We start from the raw sequence: 22,806 nt of genomic DNA on the forward strand, positions 1-22,806 counted from the left end.
TACTTTTGTTATGTCTATAAATTAAAAAATTGCCAGATCTCCACAGAGAATATTTCCTGCTTCCTTGTAAAATAGACATAAAATATATGTCTATTTTACAATGTAAAATATGTATTTCATCTTGGACCAGGTGGTATCAGGTGTAGAGGAAGGGTTAGTTTATTTAATTAGTTTATTCATGGTCAAACACGTCAACAGTCAAAGATATCAACACAATACAATCAAATAAAATCCAAACAGGAAATAGCCATTAAAAAAACCAAATAATTCATCCTGGGTAAACAGCTATAACCTTTCAGTGATAAATCCACCTGTAGGCATTTCTAGCTTTAAATCCAGAGTTTTTATGGCAACTATAGTCAAATAACACTTGACAGTTCTCAGAGATTTCTATAGACTTATCTTAAAGCAAGAACAAAGCATTCTTCACTCCAGACTGGTCTTAATACTTGGCTATCAAGGATGTTACTATTTTGATATAAAGGACATCAGAAAAAACATGAAACGCTTTGAAAATTGCACATCCAAAGAAGGGTGCACTTGAATGTGGAGTAATAGTAAAACTTCCCACTGGAATTATGGGTAGCAAACATTATGACCAGTCAGTGAGAGCACTCTCCTATGTAAGACAGATAGGCGATGTAATCTTATTTAAAGAGAGATGCAGTATAAATACTAGAAACTGCCAAATAGGAAGCAATACTACTGAGAAGCATAAAAGGAGGTGCTATTATGCTAAGAGGAGCTACAGGTTTACAAGTGCATGCTCAATCGGCGCAGAATTGCAAAGTGATTACTAGAAAAGGAAATGGGAGATTTTTTTTGGATAAAGATGCAATAGTTGCTTTTTTATAGGTTTTTGGCGATATTTTTCTAAAAAAAATGCTTTCTCACTTTCTTTACTGTTACTGATTTTAACAGTACTAATCTTAAACATTGAATAATCACTGAATTGGATGGAGCCATTTGGCTATCAAGCCCAATCCCTGTGCGGTGCAAAAATTAAAGCAACGTCTGTTTGAACACATCCAGGGAAGGGACGCTTCAAATTATGAATGGCTTTAAAATAATGATTTTGGTGCTGAATGTTAATTAAGTCAGACCATGCTTATTGGGTTAGTTTAAAAGGGTAAAATCTCAAATTCAGGGATCAGAATTCAACTGATGGGTATCTCTTATGTTTACGCAGGGATTTAATCCTGATTCTTATGTTCAGAACCAGATGTTTGCTTTTAAAATATCTTCACATATTATACTTACCTGTATTTGGACAAACAGATTTGTCAAAAGAAATAAGGAGCAGATAAACATGAAGAAACAGTGTCAGAAGGCTGGTCGCATTTTGTATCACATATTTCTCTTCAAGTAGAATACTCAAGTTGGGTTAATCCCAGCTGCCAAAGAGCAGTGCTTTTCTTTTTGGCAATGGAGATAGGGACCAGAACTCTGGCCTCATTGAAGACTCTCAAGCATGTGTTTATACAGGTACTCTTCAATTTACAACAGTTCGTTTAGTGACCATCCAAAGTTACAACGGCACTGAAAAATGTGACTTACGGCCATTTTCCCACAGTTATGACCTTTGCAGCATCTTATGATCAAAATTCAGATGCTTGGCAAACTGGTTCATAGTTATGACTGTTGCTGTGTCTCAAGGCCACGTGATCACATTTTGCGACCTTCTGACAAGCAAAGTCAATGGGGAAGCGACACTTCCGGTTCCGGCAGCCGACGGCGACAGGCAAGCCTTGCTCACCCCCCGCATCCCCGGTGGGCTTCCCACTCCTTGGGGGGCACAGGACGCCCCGTAGAGGCATTCTGCCAAAGGGGCGGCACCGTGGGGGATCCCTGGATCGGCAGCGGCTGGCGAGAGGTCCCCCGCCTCGCTCCAGGCACCGGGGAGCACGATGGGGAGACGCTCTGGCGTCTTCGCTGTGATGCCGATCGGAGAAAAAGAGACTAGAAGGATGCGGCTGCTGTGCGGTTAGGCGTGAACTTCCTCCGTTCCTTTTAACAACTTCAATAACTTTAACAAAAACAAAAGTCAGCTGTTTAAACTTTACTTTCGGCGTGAATCGGAGAGGCGCGGCTGGAGGGAGGGGGATTCCCCCCCTCCTTCGGACAGGCGGCTGGAAACTATTTAGCTCTTAGCCCCAGGGAAAGGAGGAGGAGGGGGAGAGCCAACCAATGATGTCACGCCCCTACTAAGTGAATTTTCGGACTTAAACCTTAAAACAATGATGATCTGGAAACTTTGAACTTTGAAAACTTTATTTGTTTGCCTCCAAACCCGAAGCTGGCAGGGCAAGATGGCACACTTCTGTTGTCTTTATGAAATGTAAAATCTGACTCCACCTTTAAAACTTCAGGCTTCCGGTCTTTGTCTCCGTGCTACTCAGACAAATCTCTTGTGGATTGCTGTTCTTTGAACTCCCTAGAGTGGAAATTTTGCTCTATTGCCAGGGCCAGTGGAAACAAAAACTCTCTTCTGCCTGGACCTTCTGTCTCTTGGACTCTCCTAGCTGCCTTGCCTTTCTGACTGACCATTCTCTATACTGACTGAACTTTTTATGGTATAAAGAATGCCACCTAAAAAACCACCTCCTGGAAAGCCTGGCTTTGCTGCCTCTGCCCCGACATCTGCAACCTCCAGTCCTAGTACACAATCAACAATAACAGCTTTGATGCAACCTAAATCCCTGGAGATGGAGTTTCAACAAATGTTTCAGCAACTTTTACAGGGACAAGAGGAAATAAAGAAACAACTGCAGGAGATGAAAGAAGAAATTAAAGAGAACCAGGCCAAAATTAATAAGAACTCACAGAGATTGGACCTTTTGCAGGGTGGGGCGGCTGAGATGAGGGAAGGGATGGAAGGGATGCAGAAGGGAAACAAAGAACTTGACTCCCAGCAGATGAAAATAGAGTTTGACAGAATGTCCTTTTATCTTAGATTTCAAAATGTGATAGAGACAGATGATGAAAATATAAGGGACATTATGACAAACATTTTGGCTGATTACATCCAGAAAGAGAAGCAACATATGAGGTGGGAAATAGACCTGGTTTATAGAGTGAATTCAGCTTATGCTAGGACACACAATGTTCCCAGGGAGGTACACATTAAATTCCTTAGAAAAAGCACAAGAGATGAAATTCTGAGTGCACAAAGGGGGCAAGCCCTGACATACGAAGATAAGGAGATAACCATTCTGAAACAGATCCCCAAGAAAGTAAGAGAAAAAAGAAAAAGTTATTCGCAATTAGCGAATAAATTATACCAGAAGGGGGTGTGGTTTAGATGGTTGATGCCTGAAGGTATGCTAATATTCTGGGAGGAGACAAGAGTTAGAATTAATACACCCATAGAGGCACAGGCCTTTATGGAAAAAAACAAACTACTCCTAGAAAAACCTGATGATCCTCCACCAGATACGCAGGACACGGGAGGGCCGGAGCCCTGCCGGCAGGGGGAGATGGGGCAACATCGAGAAAGCTCAGATCACAAAAATGAGTAAGAAAATCCACCTGACATAAACTGATCGAAATTACTAACTGAATTTATATGCTGACTATATGTTATTATGTTACTACCTAATAATGAACTATGTGCAAATGTATACTATGAGTATGGATGGGGGGGCGCACCTACCGCACACCGCAGTTGCCAAAATTTGTAACCTATCCCCTACCTTTTTCCTTTGTAAAATATTAAAAAAACCAATAAAACTTTGTTATAAAAAAAAATGGGGAAGCCAGGTTCACTTAACAACCATGTGACTAACTTGTGGGTCGCAATGATACACTTAACAACTGTGGCAAGAAAGGTCATACAATGGGGCAAAACTCACTTAACAAATGTCTCACTTAGCAACATAAATTTTGAGCTCAATTGTGGTTGTAAGTGGAGGACTACCTGTACATATGGGCAACCTATGAGGGGAAGAAATGCAAAAATAGACCAATGTGCTAGAAACTAAGCCTAAGAAATACCAAGGATGTAGCTTCTTTGCAAACTCTCTGCTTTCTGAAGTGCCTTTGTCTGAATAGAGATGGAGATGTTCTGAGCTGTTTCTTTTGGTGGAAAAGGCAAGGCAGCCTGGATATGCTAAAGTCCAGCATTATTATCTCTTATTTCCCCAAGCTCAGCCATAATATCATGAACAGGATATAGGATTTTTTTCCTGGAGTTTTTTAGTTTATAGTGCAAAAGTAATGTATTTATTTAAAGTTTTATAACTTCTTGAACCACTTTTGGTCTATATATTCATGTTCTAGGAAACAAGTACAATTCTTCACATTATGTCTTGACTCTGATTTTTAGTCTACTCCCTGTGACTCATTTGTTTTACCTGCCAAAGGTTCCAGGTTGCGTTTCTGCCATCTGCAGGCAAGCCAGCTCCAGGCAGGAGAGAGCAATTGGCAGAAACTAAGCCTTCTTCTCCCCTTCAAATCACCTCCCACTGTGCAGGCCCAAATTTCCTCACTGCTTTCGCCTTACGTCAATTAAAATTATTTGTTCAGACTATGATTTTGGCAGGGCCAGCAGGCTAGCTGCACTTACATGTACCTCGAGTACATTCTGTTTTTCAAAAAAGTTATCAAATTATTATAGCAAGAACAGTTTTGACAGACAGATTTCCTCTAATACAGGGGTCCGCAACCTGTGGCTCTGGAGCCACATGTGGCTCTTTCATCCCTCTGCTGCAGCTCCCTGTTGCCAGTTGGCTCCACAATTGATAGGGCTTTCAGTTAGGACAGGCAGAGGAAAAAGGATGCCACTCTAGGAGGAGATTCTATGGTGGGGGAACCGGACTTCGGGTCAGCAGAGGAAAAAGGATGCCACACTAGGAGGAGACTGTATGGTGGGGGAACAGGACTTCAGTTGGCTCCAGAATTGAGTAGGGGGCTTCCAGTTAGGACATTTGTGGCTCTTTGAGTGTTTAAGGTTGCTGACCCCTGCTCTAATACATATTGAGAATCACTACATTCTATTAACCCTTCATTTTTTCAGCTGAAACTGCTTATCTTTCCTTTGCACAGTGTCTAATAAACACCTGAAATTGTCACCATGACCATTTTGAGTTTAAAAATATCTGGTATGGAAAGGATTTTAAAAATGTGCCCTTCTACTCCCAATCACGACTTATAAACTATCCCCACCACCACTAATCCTCTCCCTCCCTTCCCATCCTTTAGCTATTGAATTTTGGATATTTATATTTTTGTAGCATTTTATTTATAATGTTTCATTTTTAAAAAAATATTATAAGCTGCGCAGAGTTACCTGTGGTAAAATAGGGAGCTAATAAATTTAGTAAATAAAATAAAAAATAAATACATGAATGTTGTATATTATGTTGTGATATATTACTTGCATTTCTATGAAATGTACAGATAATCCACTCAGGTTTCTGCAACTTATCTGGAATATGACTTAGTAACAATTATCACCGTTCTATGAAACTGGGTATCGGCCCTCTGTTGTAAACCTCAAAGCAGTTTCTGATCCAGATCTAGATCTAGCTGTGAAAATGCTACTATTGGGGACAATGAACGCTCAGACTTAATTACAATTGAACCATTTTAGGATTTAATGGTAGAACAGTGATATAGTAGGTTGCTAAACTGTTATTTGGTTGATCCAAACTAAACAAAATAATATGTTTTATATTATTTTGGATCAATTCTCTCCAACCAAACAACAGTAAGTATATTCCTATTGTCAAAAAAAATTCATAGCTACTTTGATCTGCACTACAGCATTCTGCAACAATATTCTTGCTTCTGACAAGCCATCTAAACCATTGTAAATGCCTCTGGTGTAATTATACTATGACTTTGGATGGATGTTGGCAGAAACAATGATAGTGGTGAAAATTGGGGAGGGGCAGTGTGACAAGCATTATGTGTTGCTTTGCTTTCTCATGCTGCCACCACAGAAACTTGGTAGCTTCCCTGTTTTCTAGAGACCTCTTGAGGTTGCTTCTATTCTCCCTGCTAAGACTTGCCAAGGTAAAAGACAAGTATAAGGACATTCTAAGCCAAGGTTATTGAGAATTGCAAAAACTATAACAGGAACAGGCTCTCAAATCTTAAAGGTGTTGACACAGTTCATTCAGCTCATTCTACCGAGCTTGACTCAAGTTATCATTCCTGATAACACTGGCTCTTTCTCAGGTTAGGTCCTCCAAATGTTTGGATTATATCATCCCAAGCTATTCCTATCATTGTGTATATTGGCTAGAGAAAAAAGGAAATGTAATCAGGGAAGCCTGTATTGCACAATTATTAAAGGCTGTTTCCATGGCCTTTAGCAAGTAAATTCCATCCCTATACGTTTGCATGCAATATCATAATACATGTATCAAAATATGACATCATAATGCCCATTTTGTTATTTTGTCATTACTGTAGTTACAAAGAGATGCTTATGGCTTTGCCACAGACCATATTCTCTCCTTTCCCCCATTTTCCACCTGATGTTTCTGATTTGGGATTGCTAAATCATATCTTCTTTGAAACAGTCTAGTGTTTGCCAAAAACAAAAATTAAAACAACAACAACAAAAAGGCAGAGCTACTTTTAAACTGGAGATTTCTACATGTGGACGTTTCCTCATAATATTATTGCAATGAAATCTGTATGGAAGTATATCATGACTTATGATACCGGGGGCAGGGCGGTGGTGGGTTTCAATTTTTTTTAGAACCTCTCCATGTGACTGGGTGGGCATGGCCAACTTGTAAAATGTGGTGACATTCACTTAACAACGCTCTTGCTTAGCAACCAAAATGTTGGCTCAGAAACTCTGGCATTTGAAGCACACAAGTCTTAAAGCTGTCAAGTTACAACACCCTTGCACCCCTAACCCTTTAGAAAAAAACCCCCAGGGGTGTTCAAACTTGACAGCTTTAAGACTTGTGGACTTCAACTCCCAGAATTCCTCCTCCAGTCATGTTGGCTCAGGAACTCTGGCATTGAAGTGTGCAAGTCTTAAAGCTGTCAAGTTACAACACCCTTGCACCCCTAACCCTTTAGAAAAAACCCCCCAGGGGTGTTCAAACTTGACAGCTTTAAGACTTGTGGACTTCAACTCCCAGAATTCCTCCTCTCGCTCTTCATCTTAATGATATGTGGACGGGCGGGGGGAGGGAGCTGGAATCGGTTCTAAACGGCACTGTAGATTTGTGAAACGTCTTCTATAGAAGAGGTTAGAACTGACAGGAACCCACCCCAGGGGCAGGCCCAGATAATATATCTATAATTTTCAACAGCTTTAAGACTTGTGGACTTCAACTCCCAGAATTCCTCCTCTAGTCATGTTGGCTCAGGAACTCTGGCATTGAAGCATGCAAGTCTTAAAGCTGTCAACTCTTGCACCCCTAACCCTTTAGAAAAAAACACACCAGGGATGTTCAAACTTGACAGCTTTAAGACTTGTGGACTTCAACTCCCAGAATTCCTCCTCTCGCTCTTCATCTTGATGATGTGCAGACAGGTGGGGGGAGGGAGCTGGAACTGGTTCTAAACGGCACTGTAGATTTGTGGAACCTCTTCTATAGAAGAGGTTAGAACTGGCAGGAACCCACCCCAGGGGCAGGGGCAGATAATATATCTATAGTTTTCAACAACTATGGCTCCTTCATAGGCATAACATGTGAAGGGAGCTTGAGTTTCCTCATTTTATAAAGCCTTTAATAATAAGAGCATTTATTTTTTAATTTAATCCTGTTTTTTCATCCAGATGTATTTTGTTGGACAGTATCTCTAGTATATGGAAACCTTGCTCGATATTTAAGTCTGTACAGATTTTGAAGTTGTCAGGAGTAAAATATTGTTAATCTCCTTAATAGTGGTAAGAAATAATGTGAATTGCTATGGGATTTTCACCCACACTTTTGCATGAAGGTAAAAAAATAAAATTATGAATGTATTTTTTAGAATTTACTGGAGACTCCAGAGAAACATTGGTTTTTAAAACAGGCTTCTGCCCAATGGTGTTATTTTGGTAATCATTGCAAGGAAAAAATGGCCATAAAATAGTAGTGATCTATTTGGATCATCAAGCAGATTTGGATCATATCATTAGTTAATTTAGTATAGTCCTGAATTCTTACTATTTAGCAACAACAACAAGACGCCTTAAGCCTACATATTCTACCACTGTCACATTCACTGCCAAAATGTTTGGATGTGGTCTGAAGGGTAAGACATGTTTGTCTTCACTTCTTCTGATATTACATGGGAGCACAAGCCATTTCATGCCCCGAGCTTTTGGAAATTCACCTACCTCCCTAAAAAAAGGGAAAGAGAAGAAAAATATCATTTGGCATTTTGCAAATTGGCTGCTTTTCTGCTGGGAACAAAGGAGAAACTGAAAAACCAAATCAGTTTTACCCAGCTGTTTCCTTTACATTACCGAGGGAGAAAGAGCAGCAGGTAAAGTCATGGAGCAGCATTTTCTCTAATGTTTAGAAACTAAGACAAAGGATGGAATGTAGCTCTCTCTCTTAGCAAACCTAAGGAAATGGGAATATGACAGTAAAAGTATGACAGCTTAGAATAAAATAAAAGTTGAATGTAGTATTGTTTGGTATGGAACATTACAACCTTCATGCTGGAACGACATTTCTCTCTTTTGAAAGCAAAGCCAGAGATTGTAATTTTTTAATCAATAAACTCCTATAACCGGAAAGCTTACTTAAAATAATAAATACAATACAATACAATACAATACAATACAATACAATACAATACAATACAATACAATAGTAGAGTTGGAAGGGACCTTGGAGGTCTTCTAGTCCAACCCCCTGCCTAGGCAGGAAACCCTAAATCTTATGGTGAGTTACTTTCCTCATATGAATAGTATTTGCATTGTGCCAAGAGCAGTAATGGTTGGCACTGACTGGCAGAGGGCATACCTAGGTTCAGATCCATCTTCTCCCACCACAGCTTTATTGGAAAACTTTGGCCTAGTCACTTTCTCTCCGCCCAGCCTATCTCACACTGTTATCATGGGGAGAAATGGAGAAAGGAAGGCTGCAGAAGAACATCCAATTTGTAAAATGTCTTATGCTCCTGTAATTCTAACAATTAAATAAAAAAATATAAATTAGTAGCCTGGAGTACTAATTTGAATAATATTTCAAACATTCTGAAGAGCATTGGACCGTGTCTTTAACCACCAGTCACATGAGGTGATTAAGAATGAACAAACAATCAAAAGGCCCTCTGAAACGGAGCGGAGCAATATGATTTCTAAATAAAGTCTTTAAAATGTATCCTTTATCTCTTCATCTTGAAATATAAGCCCACTCATTCAATTGTGCAAGATATCAAGTGAAAATGGTGGCTCTTAAGTGAGAGTGACCTAGCGTGAGAAGATGCAAAATACTGTCAAGCTTTGAGTTTACCTGAACAAGTGTTACTGAAATCAACTGGATGGCTTCAGTTTATTTTAAAAAGTGTTATTAAAATACTGTTGCCCCTTTTAAGGTAACAATTATGGACACCTTCATTTTATTGTTCTTTTCCCCCTTACTTGCAATCTCTTCTGATTTTAAGATTTTCTCTCAGAAGAATCTGGAGAACTTGCATCACTCTTGAGTATGAGTCCCCCCACCCCACCCCATTCAATTAAATTAATTAAAAGTATCCTCCCAATCATGATTATCTGATGAGATATGGTTTCTAATATTTAAAAAGCCAAGGACAGACTCAGGTCTGCAAAAGCCAGTGTGTTCTTATCTTTAACTTTCAGATCACAAGATATGTCCAAAACCATACTTTTCAAATCACTTGCTCTGCAGTATTTACAGGGCTGCGGGCTTTTGTCCAAATTAGATTCCCAGAAAATCATAATCATGAACACTAACACATTCCATCTGAATTCAAATGTTGAAGTAAGTTAAATGGGAGTCATAGCAGAAAGCTTAAAGTTTAAAATAAAATTAAATATAACACAGATTTTACAAGAGAAATGTAGCAAAAGCAAAGTTGTTCCTTGTTTTTTGACTGAGGCAATAAAATCCCATTTCACACAGAAAGAAATTAAACAAATAAGTGAAGGAGATAAAATTTGCTCAATTGACATTAAGCTGAAATGTCTTTGAATATTAGTAGCTTGGGTTGGTTTGTTGTTGATTGTTGTTGGTTTGAGCTCTGAGCTTGGCAATTTGGTTGCAAACGTTTCGTCCCCATTCAAGGAGACATCTTCAGTGCGCTTTGGATTGACAAAGCGAACAATCCAAAGCCCACTGAAGATGTCTCCTCGAATGGGGATGAAACGTTTGCAACCAAATTGCCAAGCTCGGACCTCAAACTAACAACAAAACATTAAGCTGTTCTTAGTTTGAGCTTTTTGAAGTAGTATATGTCAGAAAGCAGCAAATAGAAAAATTATGAGAAATAGGCATGTGCAATTAAAAAAAAAGTAACCTGAAATTACAGGAAACAAGTTAATAAAGAAACTGGTTTACAATTATATATATTTTATATCTTTTCCATTCAACTTGTGAATTATAAATCACTTGGAATGAGCAGTTTGAAGAGCAGAATAAATTGATCAATTGAAAATATGAAAATAAGAAAAAATTAAAACAAGGTGAGCAAAGCATGTGAGCCCATTTGCTTTTGCAGCACACAGAGCCAATCCTTTAACTGCAGGTAGTCCTCAACTTACAACAGCTCATTTAGTGACCATTCAAAGTTACGACGCCACTGAAAAAGTGAAATGACTGTTTTTCACACTTAAAAACTACATATATAGCCATCCTTTCTTTAGTCAGCTGGAGTTGAGCTAAGCTCACCAGATCATGACGGAGTATAAAAAGATTGAAATTGAAATTTAATTTGTTAGCCGCACCCTCTCCGAAAGGACTCGGGGCGGCGTACAATAAAACACATACAATATACATATATATACAATACATATACAAATACAAATAAACACATACACATACATGTACCTGGAGGAGGTAACGCTCATAAAATATATATAAAAATAAAATTAAATAACTATTTAAAACACCCTCAGTTAAAATTACAAAATTTAAAAAACCCGTCAGGAGCAATAGGATAAAACTATGGTTGAGCCAGGCCAACTAATTGGAAGAGGTGGGTCTTGAGCTTTACACGGAAGGAGCGGAGATCAGAGGTAATCCTGATATCAGGGGGGAGGTCATTCCACAGGGCTGGGCCCGCCACAGAGAAGGCTCTGCTCCTAGGCGCCGCCCCCCGACACTGTTTGGTGGACGGCACCTGGAGAAGTCCCTCTCTGTGCGAGCGAATTGGTCGTAGGGATGTATGGGGCAGGACGCGATCCCGCAGGTAACTAGGTCCTGTGCCATGGAGCGCTTTAAAGATCGTTATCAAAACCTTGCAACGCACCCGATAGACCACAGGAAGCCAGTGCAGCTCGCGCAGGAGAGGTGTTACATGGGAGTACCTAGTGCTCCCCATAATCACCCGCGCGGCCGCATTCTGGACCAACTGCAGTCTCCGAGTGCATCCCAAGGGAAGCCCCATGTAGAGAGCATTGCAGTAGTCCAGGCGAGACGTCACCAGCGCATGAGTGACTGTGCGTAAGGCATCCCGGTCCAATAGGGGGCGCAATTGGCGCACCAGGCGAACCTGGTGGAACGGCCCCCTTGCCACGGCTGTCACATGGTCATCCATGGACAGCCGGGCATCCAGGAGGATGCCCAAATTGCACGCCCGCTCCACGGGGGCTAGCTGTACGCCCCCGATGGCCAGAGATGGAAACAACTGGTTGAACCGGGGGGGCGGAACCCACAGCCACTCCGTCTTGGAGGGGTTGAGTTTGAGTCGGTTGCCATCCATCCAGACCCGTACGGCTTCCAAGCACCGGGACATCACTTCGACGGCCTCGTTGGGGTGGTTCGGGGTGGAAATGTACAGCTGGGTATCATCAGCGTACAGATGATATCCCACCCCGAAACCACGAATGATCTCGCCCAGCGGCTTCATGTATGTGTTAAACAGGAGTGGCGAGAGGACCGACCCCTGTGGCACCCCACAAGTGAGGGGGCTTAGGGTCGACCTCTGCTCCCCTGCCAACACACGTTGCGTCCGGCCGGAGAGGTAGGAGCTGAACCACCGCAAAACGGTGCCCCGAACCCCCAACCCCTCCAGTCGGTGCAACAGGATACCATCTCCTTTCAAACCTTTTGAACCTTTTGCTAAGATTGTGCAATCAACCTTCTGAATAGGCGGTCCTCGACTTACAACCAAAATTGAGCCCAAAATTTTTGTGGGTAAGTAAACATCTGTTAAGTGAGTTTTGCCCCATTTTATGACTTCCTTGCCACAGTTCTTAAGTGAATCATTGCAGTTGTTATGATAGTAACACAGTTCATCTGGTTCACCCATTGACTTTGCTTGTCAGGTCGCAAAAGGTGATCACATGATGTGAAAGCACTACAATTGTCATAAATATGAGTCCCTTGCCAAGCATCTGAATTTTGATCATGTGAGCCGAGGATTCCCTCTATTCACTTACTCTTAGGAGAGGTCCAGAGGTTTGCACTCCCCCACTTCATCTTCTGTAATTTTCTTGCAGAGAAAATGTAGAGAAAAGGCAAAATGCTTTTGGATGGAGTACCCTTGAGAAACCCCATTTTGTTTTCCCCACTCTATTGAATAAAAGCCCACTTCAAAAAGTAAGAAGTAAATCGGTACCAGGAAATTGCAACCACAAAAGTTTCCCAACTGATCTACAGAGGCCGCGGGAAGCCCCCTTGCAGGGCAGAGCAGAGGAATTTGGGGAATATCTGCAGGATAAAATCGCTCAAATCCGGAGTGAATGGGTCCCCCTCAGTGGTCTAGAGGGGACGTCGGAGGCGAGTCTTGAGGGACCATTCTGGGAGGAGTTTGACTCTGTTGCTGCTGATGATATGGACAGGTTTCATGGGCGACTGCGAGCCACTACATGTTTACTGGACCCGTGTCCCTCCTGGCTTATACTGGCATCCTGGGAGGTCCCAGGAGGCTGGCTCCTGGGACTAGTGAATGCTTCGTTGAGTGAGGGATCCTTGCCGGCCGCCTTGAAAGAGGTGGTGGTGAGGCCCTTACTCAAGAAGCCTTCTCTGGAACCAGCCGAGTTAGCTAATTACCGTCCCGTCTCCAACCTTCCCTTTCTAGCGAAGGTTGTAGAGAGTGTGGTGGCACAACAGTTCCCACGTCACCTGGAGGAAATTGATTATCTAGACCTGCGCCAGTCCGGTTTCCGGCCCGGTCACAGCACGGAGACGGCCTTGGTCGCGTTGGTGGATGATCTCTGGAGGGCCAGGGATGGGGGTTGTTCCTCCATCCTGGTCCTATTAGACCTCTCAGCGGCTTTTGATACCATTGACCATGGTATCCTACTGCGCCGTCTGGAGGGGTTGGGGGTGAGGGGCACCGTTTTGCGGTGGTTCTCCTCCTACCTCTCCGACCGGACGCAATGTGTGTTGGCAGGGGAGCAGAGGTCGAGCCTGAGGCCGCTCACTTGTGGGGTGCCACAGGGGTCAGTCCTCTCGCCCCTCCTGTTCAACACATACATGAAGCCGCTGGGTGAGATCATTCGTGGTTTTGGGGTCGAGTACCATCTGTACGCTGATGATACTCAGCTGTACATCTCCACCCCGAACCACCCCAGCGAGGCCGTCTAAGTGATGTCCCGGTGCTTGGAAGCCATACGGGTCTGGATGGGAAGCAACAGACTCAAACTCAACCCCTCCAAGACGGAGTGGCTGTGGCTACCGGCGCCCCGGTTCAACCAGTGGGCTCCATTGCTGGCCATTGGGGGCGAGCAACTGGCCCCCGTGGAGCGGGCGCGCAATTTGGGCGTCCTCCTGGATGCCTGGCTGTCGATGGATGACTATGTGGCAACCGTGGTGAGGGGGGCGTTCCACGAGGTTCGCCTGGTGCGCCAATTGCGTCCCCTATTGGACCGGGACGCCCTTCGCACAGTCACTCATGCGCTGGTGACGTCCCGTCTGGACTACTGCAATGCTCTCTACATGGGGCTCCCCTTGAGATGCACCCGAAGACTGCAGCTGGTCCAGAATGCGGCCGCGTGGGCAATTACGGGGAGTACTAGGTACTCCCATATAACACCTCTCCTGCGCGAGCTGCACTGGCTACCTGTGGTTTTTCGGGTGCGCTTCAAGGTGTTGATTACCATCTTTAAAGCGCTCCATGGCACAGGACCTAGTTACCTGCGGGATCGCATCCTACCCCATACATCCCTGCGACCAATCCGCTCTCACAGGGAGGGACTCCTCCACTAAGCAATGCCAGCGGGCGGCGCCCAGGAGTAGGGCCTTCTCTGTGATGGGCCCAACCCTCTGGAATGACCTCCCCACCGATATTAGAATCACCCCTGACCTCCGCTCCTTCCGCAAGAAACTCAAGACCCACCTGTTCCAATTAGCTGGCCTGGCCCAGTTATAGTTTTATTCTTCAATCCTCCTGGCCGGTATTTTAAATTTTTGGGGGTAGATTTTAATGCTGTTTTAATTTTATTGTTATTGTACAGACTTTTATGTAATTTGTTTTTATGGGATTTTTGATGTTTTTATGTATATGGTATTGTAACTTGTCTGTACACCGCCCCGAGTCCCTTTGGGGAGAGGGAGCGGTTTATAAATTAAATAAATAAAATAAATAAATAAATAAATAAAGTTTTGTAGCTGCTTGAAACAAATTGGAACTTGATGGGCATGTCCTATCCAGAAAATTTCATGTTTTTAAAAGCATGTAACCTATTCAGTAACTCTACTGGATGAAGTAATGGGAGTTCACATATTTGTCTAAAAACAGTAGGTTGGGGAAACAGAGCTTTAGACAGTTTAGTGTAAAAAAAAAGAGTTCTTTTAAAGGAAAAGATTATTAATGTGACCACCCTTCTGTTTTATTTTTAAAGTTACTCCCTTCCCACTGAAAGTTACAATTTCAATTATAAGTCACGCTATTACAATTTCAATAGATATTGTCTAATAGGTTTGTAGGTTTGTAGGTTTATTTGGATTTATATGCCGCCCTTCTCCAAAGGACTCAGGGCAGCGTACAACATTAAAAACACACATCACAAAAGTTAAAAAAAAGATTAAACCCAATTCCAAAAAGACCAAACCGATTTTTTTTTAAAAAAAGAAACAGTACATTTAAAATAAATTAAAATTAACATTAACATTAACAGGCCAGGCTGGCTTGCTGGAAAAGCCAACTTTTTATGGCGCGTCGGAAGGACCGGAGGTCAGGGATTATGCGGAGCCCCGGGGGCAGCTCATTCCAGAGGGATACAAAACCGCTGAGTGTAAAAACATGACTGTAACTTTAAATTTTTATATTCCGATAATTTACAGGTCCAAAAGTATTTTATGTACCTTGCCAAGCATCAAGGTTACTTGTTGAGTAAGCCAATGTTTAACTTCCCAGTGAGATTAAATGTACGAATACATCTACTTTAAAGACAGATTACAATGAAGCAATTATTCATAGAACAAGATGGTTTCTTCTGGTTGATGACTTCCCTGTTCTCCTAAAGAATATCACAACAATATTAATAAGTACATATTCTTTGCTACTAATATCTTTTTACATAGACATCCAGAAGAGGTAAGTCTTTTATAACAATAACTAATTTTCCTTAAATTTGTGAACTTTAATTTGAAATTAAGCAAGAAAAATAATGTACCGAGTCAGGATAGATTAAAAAACTGAGCAAAGTTTTGAGATATGAAATGCTTAAGCAAAGAATGTGATGAGTTAGTTTCTAATTTCTTCATACTTAAGGCAATGTCATTCATATATTTCAACTAAAAAATGTATTCATTATGATCTTCAGCTCCACTGATTTCCATTTGAATGAGACTGCATGTCCCTTTACCCCAATATATGAAATGTGTTACTGGCATTCAACTTTTTAATAGCAGAGACATAATAAGGTCCAACAACTGAAATATAAATGGCAAAGTGAAATGAAGGTTGAGGAAGGGAACAAGATATTCAGTAAGAGCTTTTAAGGCTTTTAAATTACAATTAGATTAGACAACATTTTCAAGGGCAAACTGCAGGACATACAAACATCAGTAGGTTTCTCTTTGCTTTTTAATTGGGTAGATAGAATAACTCATCTATTCCAAGGATGAAGTGACAGTCTGGCCCGTACAAAATTGCCAGCAGAATATGCCGTATATTATATAGACAACCAGAGTGAATTATTTTATTACACTTTCCATTCTCAGAGAATGGTTTTGCATAGATGTGGCTGGTACAAAAAGTAGTTACACTATTTCCAAAAGGTACCAATGGGTAAAGCAAGGTAAAGCCTTCAGTACATTTACATGATAGCTGGTACAGATAAGCTCCTATAAAGTATTTCAGAGATCAGAAAATCTCCCGTGTGCTCACAGATAGTGTGTACTTTTTTACTTAAATGAATGTGACAAAATCAGGTAACCTTATCAGCTATTATAAATTGTGATTAAGACTATAAGAGCTTGTTTTTAAAGAAAAGTTTGAAGTTATTTGTTTTCTTACATGTAAAATTGATAATTTTGTGACTCCAAGCACTCTTAGGACATTTTAAAGTGCCCAGTCAGCTATTCTAGTTAGGTGCCACTTCTCCAGCAATGGGCTGGAGAAGTTGAGCATCAATATATTGTTTTACTAAAAAAACAAAATAAGTTAAAATGTATTGGTATAATTCAATTACAGAATATATAGGTTTTATGAAGAACATTTTTTCTTGGTAACACTTGACAAATAGAAGAGTTATTCTTCTACAGTAGCATACATTAAATACTCTAGCAATAATTGTTTCTCATTGTTAAAATACCCTATAACCTTGTTTATGCTGGAAAAATATATTGCTACAGCCTTGAAAAAATAATCCCTGAAGCCTGTAAAATTTCAAACTCTTTTTTAAAAAAATTCTACAAATGTTAAATTTCATTTGGTTAAAATGTTTACAACACTGTTAAAGTTGGCACTGCAATAAAGCTTTGCAAATATAATAAATTAACTTCAAGGCCATTTTAATACCAAGCCAGGTACTCTCTGCTTGTTTTCCAGTCTGCACTGAGTCACGGCTGGTCTGCTGCAGCTCTCTAAAAGGCTTGTTTCTGAGTACAATCAAAATTAATTCATAATGATGGTTGATCCATGATATTCTGAATTTAAAATGCAAGCATGTCCATTTTATCTATTTATATAAATGTAGCTGCATATACAAGTTTTTCTTTATTTTCTAGCTTTGCTCAACATGCTGTGCTGGGACTATATTTCCAAAAATTTCCAATAAGCATGGACACAGAAGTTTTATAGACAAATGCCATATATTCCTCTCTGAATATAATTGTGAATTCTTATGAATTCTACCATATAGATGACCGACACACATTTTTGTTTTTCAGGTTAGTTAACTGAAATATGGCTGCTTTGCAAAACTTCACCCATTCTCTGGAAGAGACTTTCAAGAAGATTTTCATTGACTATATGAACAATTGGCATAGAAATACCACAATGAAACAAAATGCTTTGCAAGAACGAGTTAATGCTGAAAATTTAGATTATGTAATTTTGTATCTTATGGTAATGATTGGAATCTTCTCTTTTATTATTGTGGCAATTTTAATAAGTACAGTGAAATCAAAGAGACAAGAGCATTCCAATGACCCTTATCATCAGTACATTGTGGATGACTGGAGCGAAAAGCTAAAAAACCAGATTCTTTTCCAAGATGATCTTAAATCCATTGTCCATGAAAATTGTGGCGCGAAGGGCAAATGTAATTCATAATCACCAAAAACTGAATTAAGTATTGAAGAACTGGGATCCCTAATTTAGTGGCTTTTATATCAGTATGCTAGAACTTGTATTCTATATATAATTATAGGATATTAGATTATGTTAATTATTAAGATTCAATATCTACAGGCAGAGTAGTAACCAACTATGCACATACTGGAATCAAAACAAAGCTTTCTAGACATCTTCATCAGCTCAAGAAATTACAAAGAGGGTTAAATTAGGGAAGCTAGTTTACATTCTGAAATTCTAGGACTCTTTTAAGAATTTTTACAAGATTGAGTGATTAAATGAAGATCCTTCAAAGAAATTATAACGAATTATAAAAATACATTGACTGCTTTGTTGAAGAAAACGGGTGAGTCTACCCAGACACCATGATATTCTTTTTAGAGGGATTTTTAATCTTCACCATCACCACCACCACCACTCTATTTTTGTGTCTGTGTGCTTCAACTACCCTGCCAATAGAAGAAGCCAGAGGACGAAAACTCTGTTACCTCCAACTCTGTCCTTCTTAATGAAGCTGTAAGTGGACCCTTCCTGCTCAATAAAACCCTTGGAATCTGCCACCCAGGAAGAGAGAAAAAAGCTGCAATAATTATCTTTGGGTCTGTAGACTAAAAGACTGGCAGTTTGAGAGCCAAGAAGCACATAATGGGGTGAGCTCCCGTTCTTGCCCAAGCTCCTGACAACCTAACAATTCAAAAGCTTACCAATGCGAGTAGGTATCACTTCAATGGGGCGGTAACAACATTCCGTGCACCTTGGCTTATAGTCATGTTGGTCACGTGACTATGGAAATGACTTTGGAAAATGCTGGCTCCTTTGGCTAGGAAACGAAGATGGGCACCGCCCCTTAGAGTTAGAATCAATTGGACAGGAGAAATCTTTATCTTATTGATTTTATGAAATAGATATCAGAGGCTTCTTCTGTGAATCATGAAAAACACAGGAAGATGAATCAATAGGATTTCACCCTTTACTAAGGAACTTATTAATAGAATATCTGAAAGTTTTGTTTTATATAACCTAAAATTACAGTTCTTTTATGACTGTATGACTTTTATGACATTCAGTCTATTTAAAATCCATTAACACTGTGAGTTGTAGCTGTTATGTGAGTCTTATCTGATACTTTAAATGTTTAAAGGTTATTGCTATATATAGTAGAGCTTTCTGTTTAGAGGCTTCTTATCTTTCAGTAGTCTACACAGTGATTAATTATACTTTGCTTAATAAATAAAATTTCTCAATGCAAAGAAAGAAAAAAGTAAGCTATTTGAATTCTGCTTCTGGGGTGCGGCGGGCAATATTATATTGGAGTTCTGGAAACATCTTTAGAATGTAATGGCTGAACAAACATTTTTTTGAAGTGCTAATATTCTGAATCTCACTCCATACTCAGCCTGTGCCTGAATTTAAATGTATATTCAGCCTATAAATTAATGTAAATTTACATTCAGCCCGTAAATTAATCACCTTTTACCAAACATCATAAGACAACAAGGGGCCTGATTATAGGGAACCAAAACCTGGTAAAGTCTTTGCACTCTTGGAAAATTGTTAGTGCTTGGGCTACAAGGATGTAACATCCTGTTCTAATAAGCACCATATTTGATCAATATGAACAATGCAAATGCTGATCACTACCAGGGCTTTTCTGTGATCCTCCCACTTTTGCAAATGGATAAATTAATGCAAAATGCAATTACTTTTAGAGAACTGAAATTTTCAGCATTTTCATTTCTAAAAAAAGTATAATTGTAATTGATTTTTTTAACAAGATAACAATTACAAATATTGAAAAAGAAACAAGTGAAATAAAGAATAATGAATAGGTTTTATAAAACTTTTATGATGTAAAAATGATCATAAAACAGTTTATGACATAATGCAGGGACGTGCGGTCATTGGAGGCAGGGGAGGCAGAGCCTCACCTCTCATCATGAAATAATAATATATAAAATAATAATATCCACGAGGGAGTTTCATATATATAAGAGGAAGAGGAGGGAGGGAGGAGGAGCGCGTGCGGGGTGGTGCCAGCTGGGCAACCGGTGGAGGCAGGAGGGTTCTCGGAAGCGACAACAAGCTTCCTGCCTTCGCTGTACTTTGCGCGCTCCTCAGGACTGCAATCGACATCCAGAAGTGGCAGGGGCTTGATGACGTCGCCGCAGCTGCCATGCACGGACGGACGGAGGTAGCCAGAGTGGCGCCAAAGCAGTCCGGTGGACGAGCGACTGAGGATCAGGCTGCCTGATCCTCCATCACTCGCTCGCTCGCTTGCTCTTTCATCTGCCCGGACTCCTCGCCGCCACTCTGGTTACCTCCGTCCGGCTGCGCCCAGCAGCGATGTCAGCGACGTCATCACGATGAAGTGGCTTGGAGGCGAAGTGCTTTTCAGTGCTTTTCTGTGCGTCTGGCGTTTAGGTAGATAGCCGGATGTCCTAAACGCCAGAAGCACAGAAAAGCACTAAAAAGCAGCTGCTGTTGGGGAGCGCAAGCCGGCAGAGCGCACTCAGGAAGGCGGGGAATGGGATCACGTGTGCTGATCCATTCCCTGCCTTCCTGAGCGCGCTCCGCCAGCTCGCGCTCCGCGATCCCCAACAGCAGCTGCTTTTCTGTGCGTCTGGCGTTTAGGTAGATAGCCAGATGTCCTAAACGCCAGACGCACAGAAAAGCACTAAAAAGCAGCTGCTGTTGGGGAGCGCGAGCCAGCGGAGCGCACTCAGGAAGGCGGGGAATGGGATCACGTGTGCTGGAGACTGAGGCAGCCTCAGCCTCCAGCACTCGTGGTCCCATTCCCCGCCTTCCTGATGACGTCACCAGCCTCACCAGGCGTAAACCTCACCGCACGTCACTGACATAATGCAAATGTCACCAAACATTTCCTGCCCTGATGTTTGTGCTAAAAAGTTCAACGTGTGTCATTTTCAAGGCAGGTATTTCTCTGATTGTAACCCAACTTTTCCACTGAAGACAGTTTATTAGAAGTCACTGCTGAAGGCATTGAGGAATCTAGTAAGCAAATATCTCTGAAATGATGTCCCAAGGAGTCATGGACTGTCTAGTTGTAAACTAAATCTCTCTGCAGTAAAATCCTCTCTCCATCTCATTATTTTCCATGCTCCTGTTCCAACAATTCTCAGTAAGATAACCATTTTACTTACTGTTTCTTTTTGGTAAAATGTTTCATGTGCTAAGACTCATAAAGGCATTTTAGGCACAATTATGTTGGATTATGTGCCTACTTCTTAAAAAAACTCTCAACCACCATAGCAGAAACTCTTAGCATAATCTATGAAATATCCTTCAAAACCAGCTCCTTGCCTAACATGGTCACTAGCCACGGTCATCCCTATCTTCAAAAAGGATGACCCCTGCCTAGTTGAAAATTACAGACCAATCTCATTATTTTGCGTCACCTGCAAAGTCATGGAATCAATCATAAACCAATCCATTACTTAGAGACAAACAACCTACTCTCTAACAAGCAGTTTGGCTTCAGAAAAAAATCTGTCCTGAAATCTACAACTCTCACACTGCAAAAATATATGGACCTCACAACTTGACCAGGGTAAAGCAATAGACACAACTTACATAGACTTCTGTAAAGCCTTTGATTCAATAGTACACAACAAACTACTTCTAAAACTAAAATCTTATGTCATCTCCGGTTCCCTGCATAAGTGGATAGATGCGTTCTTATCAAACAGGCAACAAATAGTCAAAATAGGAAATGCCCTATCAAACCCTGTACCTGTTAACAGTGGTGTCCCCCAAGGTAGCGTTTAGGACCCACGCTCTTTATACTTTACATAAATGACCTTTGCAATCATATTATAAGCAACTGTGTTCTTTTCGCTGATGATGTAAAATTATTCAACTCCACCAATAATGCTGCTATCCTACAAAAAAATCTTGATTATGTGTCAGAATGGTCAAAAAATTGGCAACTCCAAATCTCAACCAACAAATGCTCTGTCTTACACATTGGCAGAAAAAATCCGAACACAAAATACAAGCTGAGTGGATATGACCTCCTAGATGACCCCCCACACTGTCAAGGACCTTGGAGTACTCATCTCAAATGATCTAAGTGCCAGAGCTCATTGTAACAGCATTGCCAAAAAGGCATTAAGAGTTGTTAGCTTCTTCTCCAGTAATATTGAACTGCAAACTAGGGCATACAAAATTTTCCTAGACCAATTCTTGAATACAGCTCATCTATCTGGAACCCGCACTGCATATCAGACATAAATACAATCGAACGAGTCAAGATATATTTCAAGAGAAGAGTCCTCCACTTCTCTGCTCGCAACAGAATACCTTATGCCACCAGACTTGAAATTTTGGGCTTAGACAACTTAGAACTTTGCTGTCTTCGATCCGACCTAAGCGTAGTACATAAAATTATCTGCTACAATGTCCTACCTGTCAATGAATACTTCAGTCTCAACCACAACAACACACGAGCTCACAATAAATACAAACCTATGGTAAACCACTCCGAAGTTGATTCCAGAAAATATGACATCAGAACAGAGTTGTCAATGCCTGGAACGCACCACTTGATACTGTGGTTTCTTCCACAAACCCCCAAAACTTTAACCTTAGACTGTCTACTGTTGATCTCAACCCATTCCTAAGAGGTCTTTAAAGGGCGTGCAGAAGCACACTAGCGTGCCTACTGTCCCTGTCCTAATATTCCCTTGTATTCGTATTTATTTCATGTATTCATAATCATGTCTATACTTGTATCTGTTATCTAATTCATACTTGACGAAGAAACAGCGTTTGGAGAAAGCCCGATTACTTCTGTTTGCTAAAAACCTGACTACAAATTAAAGAAAATTTCAGATTAAAGAACCTGATCCAGTTTGGCTGAGGATTTGATTATATAGGTAAATTTGCCTCATCAAATTGTCAGCTCTACAGCAATTTCTAACATTTTTCTCTAACTCAAGGTACCTGCTTCTATTA

At 40.8% G+C, this 22,806-nt stretch overlaps 1 protein-coding gene across 1 annotated transcript; it reads left to right on the plus strand.

The window, feature by feature from the left end:
* Positions 1-10,514: 10,514 nt before the first annotated feature.
* Positions 10,515-19,202, plus strand: KCNE2 (potassium voltage-gated channel subfamily E regulatory subunit 2). Its single transcript, XM_081951609.1, has 3 exons — positions 10,515-10,609; positions 15,375-15,627; positions 17,427-19,202. Exon 3 carries the CDS (start codon positions 17,443-17,445, stop codon positions 17,809-17,811), a length of 369 nt encoding a protein of 122 aa, XP_081807735.1. The 5' UTR covers positions 10,515-10,609; positions 15,375-15,627; positions 17,427-17,442; the 3' UTR covers positions 17,812-19,202.
* Positions 19,203-22,806: the final 3,604 nt, after the last annotated feature.

This window comes from Natrix helvetica (assembly GCF_964273705.1).
Source record: "Natrix helvetica genome assembly, chromosome: 4".
NCBI classification, from domain to species: Eukaryota; Metazoa; Chordata; class Lepidosauria; order Squamata; family Natricidae; genus Natrix; species Natrix helvetica.